This window comes from Rhinolophus hipposideros, assembly GCF_964194185.1.
Source record: "Rhinolophus hipposideros genome assembly, chromosome: 3".
NCBI lineage: Eukaryota > Metazoa > Chordata > Mammalia > Chiroptera > Rhinolophidae > Rhinolophus > Rhinolophus hipposideros.
This window is the reverse complement of record NC_138049.1, coordinates 87,732,279-87,752,960: the sequence shown is the minus strand read 5'-3', so window position 1 is coordinate 87,752,960 and position 20,682 is coordinate 87,732,279. Positions and strand designations below refer to the sequence as shown.

At 41.7% G+C, this 20,682-nt stretch overlaps 1 protein-coding gene across 3 annotated transcripts in view; it reads right to left on the bottom strand.

Annotated features, from left to right (window-relative positions):
* GCLC (glutamate-cysteine ligase catalytic subunit) overlaps window positions 1–20,682 on the bottom strand; it is a 45,088-nt gene that overhangs the window by 10,291 nt on the left and 14,115 nt on the right. For 2 of the 3 annotated variants that reach the window (XM_081035076.1, XM_081035077.1), the window contains exons 2-8: window positions 12,470–12,582; window positions 11,486–11,668; window positions 7,383–7,496; window positions 5,696–5,754; window positions 5,380–5,513; window positions 942–1,016; window positions 373–489 (exon numbers count right to left, since the gene is read on the bottom strand). In XM_081035076.1, coding sequence (XP_080891202.1) covers window positions 373–489; window positions 942–1,016; window positions 5,380–5,513; window positions 5,696–5,754; window positions 7,383–7,496; window positions 11,486–11,668; window positions 12,470–12,582 — 795 coding nt within the window. The remainder of the gene's footprint in view (window positions 1–372; window positions 490–941; window positions 1,017–5,379; window positions 5,514–5,695; window positions 5,755–7,382; window positions 7,497–11,485; window positions 11,669–12,469; window positions 12,583–20,682) is intronic. The other variant, XM_081035078.1, reaches the window with a different exon arrangement.

Genomic DNA, 20,682 nt, shown 5'->3' with positions numbered 1-20,682 from the left:
TCATATACAAAGCACTCATATAGCACCAAAAAGCCTTTTGGTAAAAACAGCAATCAGCAATGACTTCCAAAATATAAAAAAATTGCACTACTGATTTTAGAAGAAGATAAAACAAATACAGATTTCAACAAATGATGAAAATTAACTCCCACCCAAACAAAACCGTGTTTCCCACATATTCACCCCAAAACAAACACTATAAAGCCAAAGATTGGAAATAAAGACAGGTTTTATAACCCCTGGATTTTTCCTCATATGAGGCTAACCCACTCGATAAAAATGTAAGGGAAACTTCAAAATCGCAAGTAGTTACAATAACTCCATTTTTTACCTGCTTGGTATAAAAAGGCTATTAAGGAAAATCATTCCCACCTCCAGTCCTCTCTCCTCCCGAGTTCTATCATCTACAGATGCAGAAATCACTCCCCAGCGACAATCAATGTCTGACACATAGCCTCGGTAAAAAGGAGACGCAGCACTCAAAGCCATCTAAAAACAAACAAAAGTCAGCACCTGCAGGTTCAAAGTGTCACTTACATGCTGAAAAAAAGCTCCATGCAGTTATCTCTGGTCAAGAAGAATCAGTTATGCATCACGTACAGAGCTCTACTACACACCTGTGCCTGCTTTCTCACAGTGCAATACACCGGCAGCGACTCAAATCCTTGGATCTGATCCATTCAAATCATCCTCTCTATAATGTGAGGACATGGAAGATGGAAGATGGCTACACTTGCACTTGACACCTTAACACCGAAATGTCTGACTAGCAACAGTCAACTTCTACAGCTCACTCTTTGTCTGGTAGCTCTTAACCTGCATATTATTTGTGTTAGTTCATTTCTGAATGAAGTCTTAACTGGACTTAAATAGCAAGTTTTGCACATGCGATCTTTATTTTATACAACAAAGTATTAAAATAAGATGTAATTTCTACTTACAACAATTGGGCAGATAGTGGCCAACTGGTCATAAAGGTATCTAGCCTCAGATATGCTGCAGGCTTGGAACGTGACCTGTTTTAAGAATTCCGAGTCATTAACAACAAGACAAAATCATTAACAGGAGTAACATCTGAGAAGAAAGATGATTAGAGATGCAGGGTCATGGTAGGTTAACAGTCATTCCACTGATGACAATACTTAATTACAGGAGTTTTGTTTAAAAGCTGTCTTAGATGAATTTTCCGAGAGAAAGGCATTTAATCATGTTCACAGCTAATATAAATAACCATGTTCCTAAATTAAATAAGATTTAAAAAGTCAAGAAAGAAGATAAATGATGAAGTTCAGTGAGGCATTTCCTCTCCTTCCGGCTTACTGTGTCTGACACGTTCCCCTTCACTTCAGTTCGCTGAGGGGAGATGTAAATGTTGGTACCAAGGGGATTTGGAGATGCTAATGATGGGTTTCAAAGTTCAGGGGTAGCAGTATGAGGAATAGCTTGGAAGCGCCAAGACTGGAAGAAGGCAGAGCAGTGAAAACACTGTTTAACTGTCAAAGAAAAAGCTGAAGGCCGATGGGAAGAGGCACACCAGAATCTGAGAGGCAGGTTCCGGTGACAAGGGGGGAATATATAGTGAGAGGGTGACTTAGGATTTGGCTTGGGTGTTCCCAGGACAGACAGGAGAGGCACCGTGACAGAATACCCTTCCTCATGAGGCCAAGGAACAGACAGAGAAGCTCTGGAAGTGGCTGGGTCTCCGGGCTGGTGCCCAGAAGAAAAGTCTGAACTGGAGAAAAATCTGGGGAGTAGGCTTAGATGATGTCCTGAACGTGGGCAAATCACCCAGGAAGTCTCCACAAGACTGGTAAGTAGGACCCTTAAAAGTTAGGCACAGGAGAAGATCACAGAATGATTCACAGAAATCCTCCAGAAACAATTACCCACAAGAAACCAAAACGATTCCTGCCTTCTTTGCTGTGGGGTGGTGGAAGGGGCAAAGATACTGAGGTTGTCTTAGCACATTGGTATTAACTGCAAATTGGGAACAGCTCTAATTTCCTGTTATTGTTATTTAATAATGAGTTTGAATTTGGTGTTGGTGCAGGAAATGATTTACTTGAAACAGTATCTGAGTGAGGATGTTTATTACTACAATCCCAACATGTGAGTTCCAACAGTTTTAGCCAGGTCTCAACTCTGCATTTTTTTGAAAAGCAAAGAACATCTGTTTGTTGAGTCACAAATCCACCTGCCGAATCACAATGGCATTTCATGTCAGTGTGGTGACTGACTATAGAAAACAATCATTTAGACAAGTTACTGCGTCCTGATCCTCCTATAATTTCTCTGTCAGTGCTATGTTTTCATTCAAATATAGTAATAACCAACCATTACAAGTTAATTCAACATGGACGAGAGCTGAGTCACAGACATCAAGGAATGAGTATTCAAGGTTAAAACAGATGAAGATTGAGAAGGATGGGCAAATAGGTCACCGCTAACCAGAAGAAGAGTAGTTTCTGCAAAGAGGTGGGAACTCAGCAACCAGTTTGTGCATTCATGGGGAAGGGTTAAATGAGAAGTGAGAAAATGGGAGATGGTTAGCAAAGTATTTACATTGTTATCTGTAGCCATCCCACTACTAAAAGCCCCAGGGAGGTGAGGGATCCAGCTGCCTCACGTTCTCTATCCCAAGTGTGTAGAACAGTGTCTGACAACTATATTTAGTACTTAATAAATATTTATTAAATGAATAGAGTATCTTGAAGGAAATAAAGGTGCCAATGAGGAGAACACAGGGGCAATGATTAAATTTTTATAAAATGGCGTGATACTTGAAAAACTGTGACCCTACAGGCCAAATTTACATGGATTGAGATTAAATACTTAAATGTCCCCCAAATGTTTTGAGCTGAATTCTTTTGAACAGGCAACTCTTTAAGTTTACTGAGGCTCTTTTTCGTCACTCTTAAGTGTTTTAGTATGTGTCTATTACTTTAGTTTTTCAAAAAAATACTACGATAAGCATTGTTTGTTTTCAGTTTTTTGACTAGCTTCTCTTAGATGGCCTAGTGCCTACTAGACAGTACACAGGCAAATACTGGAAAAGTCAACCCTAGGAAAGTATGCTTAAAAAGTAGCACCTGGAATCCAATAGTTGAGTTATACAACAGTGAAGTGACTTAGCTTTTCTAAATATATTTAGTAACTAGCTTCCTTACTCTAGAGCTGACATAGCCTTTGACAAACCAAACAGGACATTGCTACAGATAATGCCTTTGAAGGGGAAGGAAAAAAGTTCTAATACCTTAACAGTATAAATACGTGAATGGCTTTGGCTTCTGGTATCCTTTTAAAATATATAAAGAAGAGAAGCAATGTCACTAGGAAACTGATGAGAGGGGAACAAAAAAGAAGTATGAACAACAGATGGTAGAAACCTAAATATCTAAAATTTAACTAGAACCACTTTGAAGGCTCATGATTTCCTTGAGGGAGGGAGACCTCTTACAACATGCATGAATGAGCTTACCGAATGATGCCTCAAAAGCTCCCCAAGAAACAAGAATTTGAATGTGGTTAAAATGCTTTTTCTTTTGTACATCAAGTTTTCCATTAATCTTAAATAATTAATTAAAACTATTTCTTCTGCTTTACTGTAATAAGCAGTTTCTAGTGTTCCACTTAAGAGATACAAAACAGGGATTTCTACAGAATTTTCTTATCTGCCACACACTTCACATTATCTGCAATGTTTTTTGTTTTTTTTTTGTTTTTTTTTTTTGAGTATTGAAACTGGGGTGCTGGACATACCATTGAGAAAAAAGAAAACTTAATCCCAAACCCAAGACAAAGACTATACTGGCTGGAAAACTTATCTACAGGCAATAAAAATGTTAACCACCTATCATCAGGACACATTTGTTTGTATAAACACATTGTTTAAAGGGAAAGAATAGCCCTTTGCAACAGAGCAACTATGCTGTCCCTGGCAAAACACCCTGGTTTAATATTAAACCAAGGAAAGGCAATTGGTACTCCAATAGAACCGATACTAATTTAAAGCCGTGTACTGTAAATTCTAGAGCCTAATGGTTTTCTTTGGAAATATTTGTAATTAAGATAGGAAAGAAGATATGCAGTTAAAAGTCAAAAGGTCTCTTTTTTGTTAAGTGTGACCATTTGTAAGGAAACTTTCTGGCCTATGTTTGTTTGGAAGCCACATATTTTATACTCTCTATATAAATGAGGAAAAGCAAGAAAAAAATTTTATCTTTTCCACACTTAGCATGGAAAACTCTGACTCTGGCTTTTAATTTTGACTGCACAGAAATACAACAGAGATATACATGAAGAAGATACGGGTTTACAGTACGCTGCAACTGTTAGAGACGATGCGATGCTAGGTTTTCTGGCCTCTGGTTTCTCAGCGTGCAGGCTGACAGCCCAGGGGCCTTGCGTGGGGACCAGGCTGGGTAATGCTCCAGGCCTCTAAGGACTCCATTTCTAACCAGCTGAAGTCATTACAACTAGATAAAATCTCTGTGGACAATAACAAGAGGCCTCTCTTTCTTTAACTTTTCAATTTGAAAGTTTGTATTTGTGCAATTCCTACTCCTGTTCTAAGACGACTTTAAACAAATGAAAGGTTAAAACAAATACTTCTGTTAACAAAAAATAATGAAATAAATATTAGCTTGGAGTCAGAACCTAGAAGGGGCCTTAATATAAACCTTCTTTCAACTAATGAGAAAACTGAGGCCAAAAAAAAGTGAAGGGAGTTACCCAAATACCAGCGTAGCCAAAATCTGAATGCAGGCTGATGGGCTGCCTGATAAGTTCTGTGTTCTCCCACCCGTGTCCTAAGTGAGCCTGGGTACAATCACTGCCAGGGGCACCAGTAATCTAATTAGATCCAGGGAAAGTTTTACCAGAGAAAATACAGAAAGGCTATTCTACCTCTTGTGTAATGTAGCCAGGGGCAAGGCAAATAAGGGACTGCTAGGTGGCCGTGCATGAATATAAAAATATAAAGTCCAAACAGTCCCTCCCTTCATCACGAAATCCCTCAGAGTTCATTTGCAGAAATAAGAAGAGACTTGAGCAATGTTTACAACCTCAAAGCTAAGCCTTCACTAGATGGCAGCAAAAATTAGGCATATAGAAAGAAGAGAGAGTGACTTCGGGAATAGTTCACATTTCAAGTTAACAACGGCATATCTTTGCAGCAAACTTGATTCTGTAAATTCTGTCAAGAGATAGCTTCCAATGAATTTACTAAAATCACTTCAAGGGTGTTCAGAAAAGCATACTAGCTACCATGTCAACTTGATTAAATATGATTTTTAATAAGGAAACATGCTATATAAAGAAAAGAAGTTAGTGGACAGGAATAGACAAGGGTTTTGCCTCTCTATATATTTGAAACAATACCTGAAGACAGCAATTGCCCATCCCAAATCCCATGGCATCCATGTAAATATGATCAGGCTTAGAAGCCTTCGCCGCCTCTTCATCCTCAGGAAATGTTTCCATAAATGGAGATGGTGTATTCTTGTCCTTAAATACTGCAATATTAAAAAAAAAAAAAAAAAAAAAAACAACAACGAGAGAGAGAGAGAGAGAGAGAGAGAGAGAGAGGGAGAGAGAGAGAGAGAGAGAGGTGAGAGAGAGATGGGTGAGAGCCGAGGACTAAACAACAACTCGGCAGGGATCTCTCCTACCACCCACCACCTCTCTGAGGACTTACTTGGTACATTGATGACAACCTTTTCTCCTCTCCTGTGTCGAATATTTCTTGTTAGGGTGCTGAAACAGACAACCAAACATCGTAAGTCAATCACTTAAGATCCATTGTGTAAAAGAAGAAATTGATCGTATACAAGTAAATGAATGAAATCCTACCTCAAACTAATTCTGAGGCCACCCTACAGAAAACTGATGTGGACCAAGATACACTGAGGGGTACTCTGAAAGAAGGCTTTGCATTAATACCACTTCCTTGGGCTTTTACTCAAGAATGCTGTTCTCTGTCCTGCTCAATCCCTGTTTCCCCAGATCCTTGTAACTCCTCAGATCAAGTCCAAGTGTTTGGAGCCGGCCGTGGTCTGGTCTCACCCTACATTTCTAACACTTCCCAAGTTAACTCCAAAGACTTTAACCAAACCTTTGTACTTGCTTTCCCCAGGTGTCTGTGGAGCCTCAACACCTCATTATTCCCTCCGTCCCTCGGCCTGCAGCATTAATACTCATCCTCTAGATCTGCGATGTCTAACCCAGAAGCTAGTAGGTAAGTGGCTACTGAGCACTTGAAATGCGGCTAGTCCTAATTAAAATATGCTGTGAAGATAAAACACAAGATTTTGAGGACTTAGTACAAAAATAATTAATATTTCAAATATACTGAGATTACAAATGGAAATAGTTTAGATATATAGGGTTAAATAAAATACATTACAAAATTAAGTCTACATTTTTTTACTTTTTTAATGTGGCTACTAGAAAATTTAAAATGACATCTGTGGCTTGCATTATGATTCTAATGGCTAGTGCTGCCATAGACTCAGCTTAAATGCCACCTCTTTCATGAAGCCTGCTTTGATTCTTTCCATGAGAAGCACCCTCCTTTCTCCAACGAGGATCTTTGGTGCTACCATTTTTTGACCTGTCAAGTATGATCTGTTCTTACACTGAATACCTCTACTTCCCCCTTAGCAGACTATGACATTTGAAGTTGGGAACTATGTCTATAAATCTTTGTCTACCCCAAAGGCTTTGTATATAGCGGGTGTGCAGACCTGTTAAAAAAAAAAAAATCAATACCTAGAAGTCCTGACATCCTTAACTCTAGTCTGGAGCCTAAGTTCAGGAGGATAGGGGAGACTCAAGGTACAATGCCAAGATCAGACTGGTATGGGTCCCGAATCAACTTATCCCCAAGAATTCAACTACAAACCAAGAAGATACTAGAAGGTAGAGAATGACTATTACATGCAGAGGTACATATTTTACCTTATTATCAAGGTACATAGAGTGGGATGAGTAGATCACAGATACTGGTGGTAACTTACAGAGGGAGAGAAAGGCAGGAATAACTAAGGGAAAGCTTCCAAAAATAGGTGTTTACAGAACTAGGACTGAAAAGGAACTGCTCCCTAAAGGAGAAGACAGTGGCTAAGTTAGTAACTTTAAGACGAGTTGGAAAATAAGCAAGTCAAGCCTGGATACCTGAAGGAACAGTCCAACAGCCTCAGGGTACTGAGCACGTAAATGGGGGGGGTGGGTGTGGGTGTGTGTTAGGAGGGGTCTTCTTTGGTTATTACAAAAGGATCCAGAATTAAGGAATCCTGAAGTGGGGGTGTTTGTTTATTGCTTCATCAGGAAAGTAGAGGGACTTGGAAGCTCTTCCTTCGACTGGGTTGGGTTTGAATACTCACCTGAAGCGGGGGTGTTTGTTTATTGCTTCATCGGGAAAGAAGAGGGACTTGGAAGCTCCTCCTTCGACTGGGTTGGGTTTGAATTCAGGCAGTGTGAACCCAGGACAGCCTAATCTACAACAAATTGAAGAACTAAATAGACAGGATTTGTTTTTAAGAGTTAATTATGCCTTGCCATCCCTGGACTGGTTCAAAATACAGCTTGTCTATTATTATTCCCCTTTACAAAGGGTCTAGCACACAAGTATTTTGTAAATACCTTGCCCCTTTATAACCACCCCCTTGCACTTTATCTTGTTTACCAAGATCTTCGTTTGTGCTTCCAGCCCTCTACCGACTGCTCAGAGCACCCACGTACGTCCTGCCCATCTCTTCACTTAACAGCAACGACCCATAGCCCAGAAGTTCCTTCCTTCGGGCACATCAGTTATTGGGGTTATAGGTTTCCCCTCTGCAGCTTCTGAGGCTTCCTCTTTCACTACACGAGCTCTGAACTGTCGAATGATCTTGTAACCCCTGCATACTTGCCGCTGCCCCCAACCTCCCGATAAGCTAGGTTTGAATCTGGAAGGGGTCTGTCCACCCCCCCCTTTTTTTTTGCCTCTTCAGGTCACTTCACAAATCTGTCAAGATTAAGTAGTATCTCTACCGGTGTCCCCAGCCACCCCTGGGATCTCCCTCTGAAGTCTGAAACCCAACTCTGTTATCTGCTTGACCTGAAGAAGAGTTTTAATTCCAACACAGAAAAAGGAAGCTCTGTATTTATCCCTAAATGTAAAGCTCAAATTCCACATCACTGGCAGTGACACCACCAGTTCTTCGAGTTAAGAATTTAAAGGTCCTATATGCAACTTAAAAGCTTCTGCACAGCAAAAGAAACCATCAACAAAATAAAGAGGCAACCAACTGAATGGGAGATTTTTGCAAACAGTGCCTCCGATAAGGGGCTAATATCCAAAATACATTTTAAAAAAAAGAAAAAGGAAAAAAAGAATTTGAAGGTCATTGTTAAGTGTGCTGTGAGGAGGGGCAAAGACTAACAAAGCCAGTGAAACCAAAACAAGGGGGGCCCTTGTCAGGGCTTTAGATCAGTGCTAGGAAACTCCTGGTTGCGAGCCAAGACTAGCCCATGCCTTATTTCCAACCCCTACCTTTTATACAATAACGCACGTCTTGGCTGCCCACATAGGTCTTTGACCAGCAACTGAATTTGCTGATCTTATCTAGAGAACAGTTCCCAGGGTTCATGGGAATCCTTGCAGCTAGTGCACTATTTACCATGAGCCCACAACCCTAGGAAAAGTCCTTTGGGACAGTGACAAACTGAACCCTGGGGGATTCTTAGCTGACCAGAAGGGGTTTATTTGGCAAGTCAGAACTCAGATCTTTAGACTCCTATGGCACTGCGCTTCTTCTAGACCAGTAACATCCAGTGGAACTTGCTGCTCTGATGGACATGTTTAATAGCCGTGCTGTCCAATACCGAGAAGGTAGTCACCAGCCACGCGTGGCCAGGGAACACCTGAAACGAGGCCAGTGTGAATGAAGAACTGAAAGCTTCATTTTACGTAAGTTTGATTAATTTAAATAATCATATGACCATTGTTTTGCACTAGAATTCCACACGACAGAGTTCTGCCTCTTTACAGAGAGAAAATTGCACTCCTTATGCTGAACGAACCAAATGCTACTTTCCCTCTTGAACCTGAAATACAACTTTCCTTATCATTTACGATGGATGTCAGGTGAGGCTTCTACAGCTAAATAACTAAAAAGTTTTTTAAAAAGATTTTCAGAATAAAACTTGTTTCTCCATCTCAACTCTCCCCTCACAATAACAAGAAGCTAAATCCACAAAAATATAAAAAAGGCAACTATTCCATATGGAGTCATTCTCACTTAAGATCAAAGACACATTAGACTTAATAAGAAACTTCCTTTTTGGCCCGCTGCCACAATAAAATACATTCCTGAATTTTAAAGTATAAAACAATTCTGGTTTGTGTTACACATCTCATTTTTTTTTTTTAAGTTTGGTAAGTGAAGAAGTACAACCCTCTGTAAAGTTAAGAAAAAAAGGGAAAACTCATAAAAAAGGGAAAAGGGAAAATTCAAGATAAAAGGGAAAATTGTGAATTTTCCATTTCACTACAAGTCGTCAAGTAACATCTGTAACATACTTCCCGGCCTTTATTATGCTAAAGTTCCGCCATAGCTCTTTAACCAGCAGCCTTGATGTCCCTTCTCCCCACCCCCAGCCAGGTTTGCTGATTTTGCCACCTCTTGATCCATGCACTTTCTCCATCTCCACCGCCTGCCCTCAGCTCCCTGGAGTGAGCTCCCTGACTCATCTCCTAGCAAGCCTCGTCTGATCCTAGGGCCACTGACACTACAGCCCAGGCGAGGGGCTGCAAGACAAAAACGTGATGCTATCCGCCCAACCCAACCTCCCCGAAGCCTCCTCCTGCTTGTAGGACAGCAACCGTCACTGTTAGTGAGCAGGCTCTGGCCCAGCAGCCACCTGCCCAGCGTCGCTTCCCCCTGCCTCTCATTCTCAGCACCGTCCTAGTCACGCCGGCCAGCTTTCTTCCAGTCCTCAGAAGCAACAGAAGCAACACATCGTCCCGCCATCCTACGGCTGTGCCCGTGCTGCTCTCTCCCTAGGACTTCCCGTCCCTCCACGCCTGCTCCACTCCTCTGAGCTGTGGACAGCAATGCAGCCTACCCCTGCGGGGAAGCCTTCCCCTCCATGCAGCCCATCGGACAGCCACGTCTCTCTCTCTACCGCATGTCTCTTCCTCACAGCACCGCCGACTCTATGTTCGCCGGGTCTGTGGGTGCTGATTGCTCTTCGTGTCTCCCACTTGCTCCACGAAGGCAGAGACTGGGCCTGTGTTCACTTGTGACCGCGTGCCCTCACGGCATGGGTCTGGCGTGGAGCAGGCACTCAAGCATCTCAGTGAATGATGGGCATGATCGCTCTACCTCCTCCTTCAAACATCAGAGCAACGGAACATGCCAGTTCTCTTCCGAGCAAACCTGTCCACCCTCACCTGGCGGGAGGATTTTTCTCCTGGCAGGCAAGGGTGCGGGGGACTACACAAATGGAACGAAAGAAAACCAGCACATGAGAGATGGTTTTTCTAAATGTTTGCTGAGTCGTGTAAATCAGGTTTCAGCCATTTAGATGTGACGATGGAAAGTTTAACCCATAAAGTTCCCATTTAAGTGTCCTTCTAAGACCAATGGCATGACTGGCTGCCTGTGTCCATGATGGACATTTATCGGAACAAAAAGAAGGTACGAAAACAGCTGAATTTGTTCCAGGCCATAGACACCAATGCCCAAAGCTCTTCTGAACTCTGAGGAGGTAAGCACACTTTGTCACAACCTGACAGATATCTAGAAAAGATAAACCAGACTGACGATTCGATAGAACTGCATTCTTAGGTAGAGGTCCTACATATGATTGTAGCTTATTTATGTACTTCATTCTAAGTTAAGAATATCATCTCACTGTTTATACTTACTTTATATTCACTTTTATGAACTTTTAGCCATCACGACATTGGATTACAAATCTGAAATGTTCCTTTCAGCACAATAGCCAAACCTGACCTAATGACGCCCTCCACCCCACCCCCATTCAGAATTAGTACATATCGATGGTGCACTGGGGGTACTCATGCCTGCCCTCCAACAGGGGACCCTCTATCGGCCACCAAAGTCACCATCTGCTGGTAGGCAAACACCTGTGAGAGCGCAGCCATTACAGGGCAGGAGAAGCGCACTCAGCACGCCTGGCCTGCTGGGTCATTGCTGTGCGGCCACGCGGCTCCCTCCCTACTGCCTCCCTACCGCCGGGCATGGCTCTCAGTCCTCCCCCCATGCCCAGATGCACGGTCACCAGTGCACTGGGCCACCCCACCCACTGACACTAGCATGTATGCCGCCTGCTGCTCTAATGTTACAAAGGCCGCACGGAAAGAACGATCTGTTGGTCACGTATGAGAACTGTAGGGTCAAATGCTTGGTTGTGATGTGCTCTTTTTATAAACTAAAGCCTGAAGTGTCTACTGGGGCATGTCAACGCAGGAACTAACCTGGGAAACGAAGTTATTGTGCAAAGAGCCTGATTTTCTTTTAACAAGGACGTTGCCTCCTTCCGGCGTTGTCTCATGTTGTCTTCGACCGTGTTGAACTCAGACATCGTTCCTCCGTACGGCTGTCCGGGTGTCCCCTCAATCATGTAACTCCCATACTCTGGTCGCCAGAGGGTAGGATGGCTACAGAGGAGAAAACATTGTAGGGGGCTTATTCATTTGCTGCAGTCTACTCAATTTTTAGACGTTTTTACAAAGTTGCCTCAAAATTTTAAGAAACCATTAGGTATAAATGAAGCGAAAAACTCCCTCACAATTCCCAAAGGCTGATAATTTTTCATAGCTCTTCAACTATGTAAGGGTTAGAAGTACTGGGTCCAAAATATTTATAAATAAATGAAAATGCACACGGGGCACTCACTGTCCAAGACAAGCTAATCCACTTTGCAGGAACGGAGAGGAGACCTTAAGGGCTTTTTTAGTTCAAACTAAATGCAGGTCCAAACTCAAATGCAGCCTACCGAAATTTAGTGAGTGGAAAAACAAACTGGAGAGTACACGCCCTCTTCACCTCTTTGTCTACTTAAAGAAATATTTAAAAAACATCCTGCCAGCCAAACAAAACCCATGTGCAAGTTTTATCTGGCACCATAGTTTGTGATCTCAGTAACACTTTGGATTTTTTTTTTTAATGTTTAACAGTAAACAGGTTTTATATTGAGTTTATTATTCTAAGTGCTTTAATATATTAATGGATTTAAAATGTCAACACCGTATGAGGTATTATTATTATTCCTACCTTACAGATGAGGCACAGATAAGTTTACTTGCCTCAGGTTACCCAGCTATTAAGTAGAGGAAACAGGATTTGAACCCAGGCAACTCAGATCTAGGTTCTAAACTATACATCTGAGGAAAGATTCTAGTCTAGTAGTTCTGATAACGTCAAGAACACTAAAACAAGCCTTCAGTACATCAGCTTACTTTGGGTTTGTCCTTTCCCCCTTTTCTTGTAGAGTTTCAAGAACTTCCTCTCCCGACAGGACCAATTGGACTTTTTTGTTTTCATGATCGAAAGACACCAACATGTATTCCACCTATTGACAATAAAGGAGAGAAAGATGAACACTCTTCCAGACTGGCGTGCAGTGTGACCTCTAGAAGAAGGCAGGGAAACCTGAAGGTTGGAAAGGCTCCACAGTAATTTGAGACCTGCACATCTGCTCGCACTACAGCACACAATAACTGTTTGCATAATATGAAAGCCTGAAGAAAATGGGGCCATAATGGCTTTGTCTGAGGAAAAGAGCGCTTATCCCTCAGTTCCTTCTTTCCCGGTCTACGTAATAGCCTGCAGCAAGGTCAAGATGCCCATTTTGACAAACTGTGCTTCAAGAGAGAAGTAATTCAAAGCTAAGATTCTGTAAACTGCAGTAGCAAGTTGCATTTTAAAATTTATTTCCTCAATTGCCTTACTGTAAGTTTATGGAAGTGGTTATGTGGGCGTTCTAACCAAGATAGGTATCTTTACTTACTGACAGGTACCTAATAATCCCATACTTAAGTCCCACGATTGGAGAGTTCAATCATCAACACACCAGTATGGAGAGGTTATTTTAGGAGTTTCAACCATTTAGTTTTGGTTTTTCAATAATAATTTATGACAACGTCCCCACTCTGAAACCAGATGAAATTGACCACGCAAGGTACACTAGTCCATTTAGAACAATACCTGGTGAATTCTGGTAAGAATCAAGAGTTCAATACCAAAGTCAAACTTTTCTGGGCAGAGTACAAATAGAACCTGCTTTTGTTTTCCCTGAAATTACGTGCTTAGACTGAAACAAAACACACATCACCCACATACACATAAGTGAAAGGTATGAAACCGGATCATTCAGGCCAACACTGGAGAGTACCATCTACACAAGACACCAAGACAGAGAAGAGAAGACAACTCGTGCCTCACAAGGCAGACCAGTACACAGATGCATTTTGTTTGGCTTATGGTAGTATTAAAATTTTTAAAAAGGGTAAGCAATAATACATCCACTACCTGCCTGACAGTCACATGCAAATCTCAATTCCCAGCCTCAAAAACAAAGGCGCAGCCAGCAGCCCAGCCCTAGGCCCGAGTCCTGCAGGGCTGAGGGGAGGGCTGGGCTGCTCTGCTGAGGGGAAGCCAAGGTCTGCCTGTGTGGCCTATTCCCTTACGCCCCCTGCCCAGGGTTGGAAGGTGTTTGAGCAGCCAACACTATCACAGAACCGGTAACGTTAAAGACACCGTTTTGCCCTTCACCTAAGAAATATAAAGGGGAAAAAATGTTAGTGACCATAGGAAATAGCCTGGCAGGTTTAAACAACAACAAAAAACTTTTCACTTTTATTAGTTGTTGCTATGGATTGAATGTTTGTTTCCCCCAAATTCATCTGTTGAAGCCCTTAATCTCCAGAGTGATGGTATTTGAGGTGAGGCCTTTGAGAGGTAAGTAGGCCGTGAAAGTAGAGCCCTCAAGATGGGATTAGTGCCCTTATAATAAGAGATGAGAAAGATGATCTCCTTTCACCATGTTAGGACACAGCGAGAAGGCGGCCATTGCAAGGCAGGAAGAGGGCCCTTACCTGGAATGGAATCTGCCCGCACTTTTGATCCTGGACTTCCCAATCTCCTCCACTGAGAAATGAATGTCTGTTTCAGCCACCCAGTCTGTGATATTTGTCACAGTAGCCTGAACTGATAAGATAGTTGTCTTATAAAGAGTTGAAGTTCCCATTCGTGTGTCTCCGTTAGAATTTTTTAGTTCAAAACATGGGTAAGAGTATTTGAGTTAGGTGCATGGACTAGAAATGTGAGATTTGCACCTGTACAATCACACTCACTGGCAAATGCCTGAAATCTGTAGGCTGCAGAATCCAGAATTGCTCCCAATTTTAAGTACAGGTTTTCAGATAGCACCTACAGATCCACAACTCCTGGACAGCTGAAACATGACGAGACAGGAAACTCTGTTAAGTCTCTGGATAGATATATGAAAACATCACAGGTCTGAGAAACAAATTTATCTCCAAATGAGCATTAGGAAGGTTATGCTATGAACTTCTCATTTATGATCCTAACCTTCAAACCCATCATGCACAGCAGGCATGATCACCCTTTATACAGCTGGGGAGAGAGGCTGAATAAGTGCCCCAAGCTAGTGTCAGAGCAGGGATTTGAACCCAGCTCCAGCTGGCCTCAAGGCCCAGCATACCTCCTTGCTGCTAGGGCTATAGAGAATGCCAATCTTGGTTAATGATGATAAGCTTAAAAAAAAATTGTAAGTTATACGAGGCAGGCAAAGGTTAGAATCCTGGCTGAAAAATCTCTCAAATTATGCTTCAATTTTATGAAGTGGGCCTGACATTGTCTCATAGTGGCTGAGATGTAACAGTTATGGTTACAGATTTAAACACAGCGGCCCGTCTCTCAGACCCAGGCCAGAGCTCCTGTGCTCTATGTATCATTCCTAACTCTCCCAGTTAGAAGGAACCTTCCTCTTTGAGTACTTCCTCCTTCCACTGCTGTTCCAACACATGTGCCTGGCACCATCTGTTATCGGGATTATCTTCTTAACCAGATAAGATGCTTCCTGAAAGAAAGATGAAGAGACAAACTTCCTACCTGGCTTACTGGGTTCCCATCATTTATCTACTATCAAAATAAGCAAGAACTTTTGTACCAATCACATAATCTAAATTGCACTAACTTTGTTAGTTTCTGAGTTTTGAAATAGAAATCCTTAGCTTTCGAAATCACTTAGCCCAGAAGTCTATAGCATGGGAAGAGCAAAAGAACAAAAAGCTCAAACTCAGTTTGAGTTTTAAATATCAGCCAAATGAATGACATTTAAAATGCAATGAAGTAAACACTTCTTAATTAAAAAATAATCATCCATGATTTCATCAAGCAAATGAAACAAAAACATACGAGGAAGAAAAACAAACTCACTTTTGGATAAAATCTAAGTTCAGTTAGAAGACTTAAGAATTTCCTGAACGTTTGCAAACTCAAATGTAAGGCATTCTGAAGTCATCGTCCCCTATAGTCACCTTGATCTTTTCACATCAGTGCTTAAAATGGTTCTTTAACATCTTAGTTTTTTGTTATTTAATCCTTCCCCCACCCACTTCAATACATTTATGCTTATTCCCAATTCTAGTTCACGCAGGCACTCATATAATTAACTCAATCTCGAAGAGCCAAACTACAGATGGTTTAGTAACGTAGCTGCTGAGGTGGTAATAAAAAGTGACATGTTAAGACAATGCTTTCCCAATATAAAATACCTAAAGCCACAGTGACTATTATTTTTGGATAATAGTTTTTATTTTACTATTTTTGGATTTTGTCCCCATCCTAAACTTTCTTTCTGCATTCAAAGGATGAGAGGAAAAGATACGATCAAAGAGAAAATCACAAAACAGGATACAGAGGCCCTTCTGTACACAACAGGTTCCAAATATTAAACTATACCAGCTTCCTAACTGTGAATAGCATTTAGACTATATACCCAGTTATAGCGACTTCTCTGTGTGCACCGCACACAGACACAATTCTATGAGCATGTGCCCAAAGAGCATCACAAAAGGCCTGCACAGTGACCAATTCATATTCATGTAATTAACATAGCATTTGGAAGCAGCAAAACAGCCACTGTACTAGTCTCAGTATACAGACTACACTGCCCTAAATGTAACTTAGGGACCCTGCTATTTGGTGCCCATCGGTTATCTTTTGAAATGGGGGGAGAACAGGCCCCACAAAAATAAGTGGCCACTGTGACCGACACTCATTTTTTAAAACGTGCACTACATTTTTCTACAAATGAAAATTAAAATCTTTTAGATGTTATTGTTGAAAGGCTAACGAGCTAAATTTTATCCCACTAGAATAACAGTCACTAATATCTCTGAGCCGTTGAGTCAAAGACAAAGGCACATTCAAAAGACTTACGCACTTTACAATGTCCCACAGTGTTGCTGGGCAGAACCTGACATAATAACCCTCGAGTCACTGAACGCAGGTGTGCAGGAGCACAGGGCGCTGGATGTGCGTCTGCAATCAGGCCAATAAAAATAAAGACTCTTAAGTGAGGCTGATGTAAGCAGCCAGGACAATGTTGAACACAGAGCAGACAGTGAGATCCTCGCGGCATTCAAGTTCCAGACAACAGCCAGTATTAAGTTTTAGGATTTACGTTGTCTTTAAATAGCATTTACCAATAGTTTAAAATCAAAGTTTCCTTTTTTGAAACAACAACAACAGAAACTTACTGATACTCTACCATTAAGGTAAGGGTTTCAGGGAACTTAGAATCTAAGGAAAGGCTAGATGTTTTGTAAAATACAAAATGTTAAATTTCTCCTCTCTACAGGTGAAAACAGTACTTAAATAGGAAACCAATCTAGCTCTCTAAGTCTCAGAAGCAGTTACAGGCAGTTCCCTATTTAGGGAGGTTATACGTTGAGAAAATTCCTTTGTCCCTAGCCCCCCACCTGAAATGCCAAATCCAGCATTCAGGGCCAGCTCCTCCATTCCACCACTGGCCAAAGCCTGTGGGTCTGACTCCTGCTAGAACCACCTGTCGCTTCCCAGAAACCCAGTTTTCTCCTTACACCAACTCCAAAACAAGCCCACAGCCATGTTTGAGGGTTAATGCTCTAGAGTTGATGACGAAATCAGTGCCTAAAATGCATCCTGCTGCCTCCCTCTACCTCAGCGGCCACCAACCCCTACCCCCGCTCTGTCTTGTCACGCACCCCACAAAGCACCATGCTAGGAACACTGAAGAGCCAGGCAGGTGTGGTTCCTGTTCTCAAGCTTCCATTGTGGCTGCAACCACAGCCAATAACACACTACAGCTGAATGACCGGGAGAGTGCTGGAGACGCGCGTGTGTAACAGGAGGATCGGAAGCATCTGGGGGATGAGAAGGCTTCCCAGAAGGAAGAGACTGCCCAGGCAAAGGAGAGGGCCTACTGAGGCTTCAACCTCCCACAGGACCCCTGGGCTTTCCCCGACCACCGTTCTGACTGCAGCATAATCACCTGTTTGGCTGGTCAGAGATGCAGATAAACTGGTCCCAACCTGCAGAGATCACACCACAATAGTCCTTCTCTAGATTATAAGCTGTTTTAAAACTAGCGACCATGCCTTTCTGTCCAGAAGACTGTTTCATCACATGGCAAAATATTAACGATCAGTATTTTTGAGCACTCCCAACCATCTAGTTGGATGGCATCCATTTCCGTATCTAACATGACACTGAAACGTGAGGCATCCAAAAATGTGCCTACCATAGCGACACTTAAATTTTTAATTACCTGTAAGGTGTGATCAAACAATACAGTGAATGTTTAATGGAAAAAAATTAATTACAGTAAAAGACACATTGCCATTCATTCCCCTCAAAATACTCCCCCTCAATTCAAACACTTATCCCATCGCTCTTCCCACTTTCTGAAGCAGTTCTGGAAGTCCTCTTTCATGAGTGTCTTTAGTTGTGCTGTCATGGCTGCCTCGATGTCCTGAATCACTTCAAAATGTGTACCTTTCATGGTCATTTTGACTTTGGGGAAGAGCCAGAAGTCTCACGGTGCCAGATCCGGTGAATAAGGTGTCTTGAGGACACACCGTAATGTTTTTATTTGACAGAAATTGCCATATTCCAGAAGCGATGTGTGATATGGAGAGCTGTCATGATGGAGGATGATGTGCAACACACTTTAAAACACCCTTTCTCTCAACCGTAGTTCATACCTGACTGACTGCACCAAACAAGTTGAAACTTGTCACATACTGTTACTATGGTTTTACGCGACGCTTCCCGTACTGAAGATCCCACTGGATGGCACTTGGCAGCAACATTCACTACATTTTGTGATCACAATGGAAAGGCTCCATGTCATACATTGTTTGTGGCACAGCAATTTCTGTCAAATAAAAACATTACAGTGTGTCCTCGTCCACCGTATTCACCAGATCTGGCACTGTGTGACTTCTGGCTCTTCCCCAAAGTCAAAATGACCATGAAAGGTACACGTCTTAAAATGATTCAGGACATCGAGGCAATCACAACAGCGCAACTAAAGACACTCACAAAAGGACTCCAAAACTGCTTCAGAAAGTGGCAAGAACGATGATGGGATAAGTGTGTTCAAAGTGAGGGGGAGTATTTTGAGGTGGATGAACGGCAAAGTGTCTTTTACTGTAATAATTTTTTTTAAATTTAAACATTCACCACATTTTGTGATGTTTCATATACTGTATTTCCCCGAAAACGAGACCTAGCCAGAACATCAGCTCTAGTGCATCTTTTGGAGCAAAACTTAATGTAAGACCCGGTCTTATTTTAACATAAGACCTGGTCTTATTATATATTATGATATGATATATATGATATGATATGATACAATATAATACCAGGTCCTATATAAGGCCGAGTGTTATATTAATTTTTGCTCCAAAGACGCATTACAGCTGATGGTCCGGCTAGGTCTTATTTTGGGGGAAACATGGTACTTAAATAGGGAAGACTGAATGACAAGAGCAGAAAAACAGCTTTGCTTAAACTAGTGGTTAAACTCGAGTACGAAGGACGACTATAGATGTAACAAAATTGGACATGGCTCAGAATTTGGTGTAAGGTGGACCTCCAGATGGGACCCGTCTAATGATGACATTACCAGTATCAAAACTACGGACAAATGGGAAGTAGGAAACTTTGAGGGGACAAATGGGAAGTAGGAACTGTAATACATACTTTTGCACAGCCATGGATATGGTGATATTTGATGACTGTTATGTTATTTTGAACTGTCTTATGTCCCCCCAAAATAAATGTTTTCAGTTTAAGTCTAAAGGTACAGCAAATTCTTGTAATATCTGATATAGTTTGACTTTTTCCTGCTACTGTGAAATATCATCTTGTACCATGGAATTTCACAAGGTATACTCTAGTGAAGCTTACATTTTTAAAAATCCAAATCAACGTGGCCTCTCCCTGACCTGGCATTTGTTGGCATGCTGGGCTAGGACTTAAGCTTACAAAGCAGGCTGCTTTTTACTTATAATACGTTAATCTCAATTTTAACCCTGCATAACATCAATGAATTTCCTATGTGATTAGGTGAAATAACTTCCTTGAATCATTATCTGGGTCCACACAGAGAAAACAAATTTTTCACATGCCAAGATTAGCGATATGAAACCTAAGTGAAAAATTTTAAGATTTTAAAAGAGAGAACATGGGACGTGCTGGGAAAACTGGTGAATTTCATAAGGGGACAATGACATCTTTCACTAAAGAAAAAAAATCATGTTGTCCATTATGGTAGCCACTAAGCATGGGTGGCTATTTAGATTTAAAATTAAAATAAAAAACTCGGTTCCCAAGTCCCAGTAGCCAGCTATGGCTAGTAGCTACCCTACTGGCTAGTGCAAACATTTCCATTACTGCAGAAAGTTGTATTGGACGCACTGGACTAAACCCAAGAGAAACTGCAAGCCTAGAATTGCACCTGGACATACGAATTCACTACATAGGAAATCCCTGAATATCGATCTGCTTTCATGCCCCACAGATGGCATGAGATATTTAATTTCTGGGCCTCTGAATTTATATTGGCTGAATTTATTTTTTATTTTTTATTTTTTGGCTGAATTTATTTTAACCACACCATTACACTTCAGGCATATGTCAGTTTTAATTTTCTGGAGGCTATAAAGACCACTCCTACCTTATTTCTGAACCAAATCTCACAGAGCCCAGCCAGTCTTCTTACACAAAGGATCCTCAGAAAGGGTATCACATCAAGTAAGGTTACCAACGGTGATGTTTGCTATGGCCACCAACTGAATACAGACACTGCAATGGAAAAACCTAAACCTAAACCAGAAGACATTTCCTCCTGAAGAAATAATATTGCGATAGGTAGTTTTTATTTACCGCAACACACCTGTACTTTCGCACCAGAGCTTCCGGGCTCTAAGGACAAGCGAATTCCTTGGCTGTTTCCTGAGAACATACATGCTCCCCTGCCAGAGTTACCATGTGGCTGACAAGAGGGTATCCTGGTCCCCAGACAGAAGCTGCTTTGGACCATCTGGTCTGCAGTGCTCAGCTGGAGGTGGGGTGAGCCCAGCTCAGGGCCTGGTGC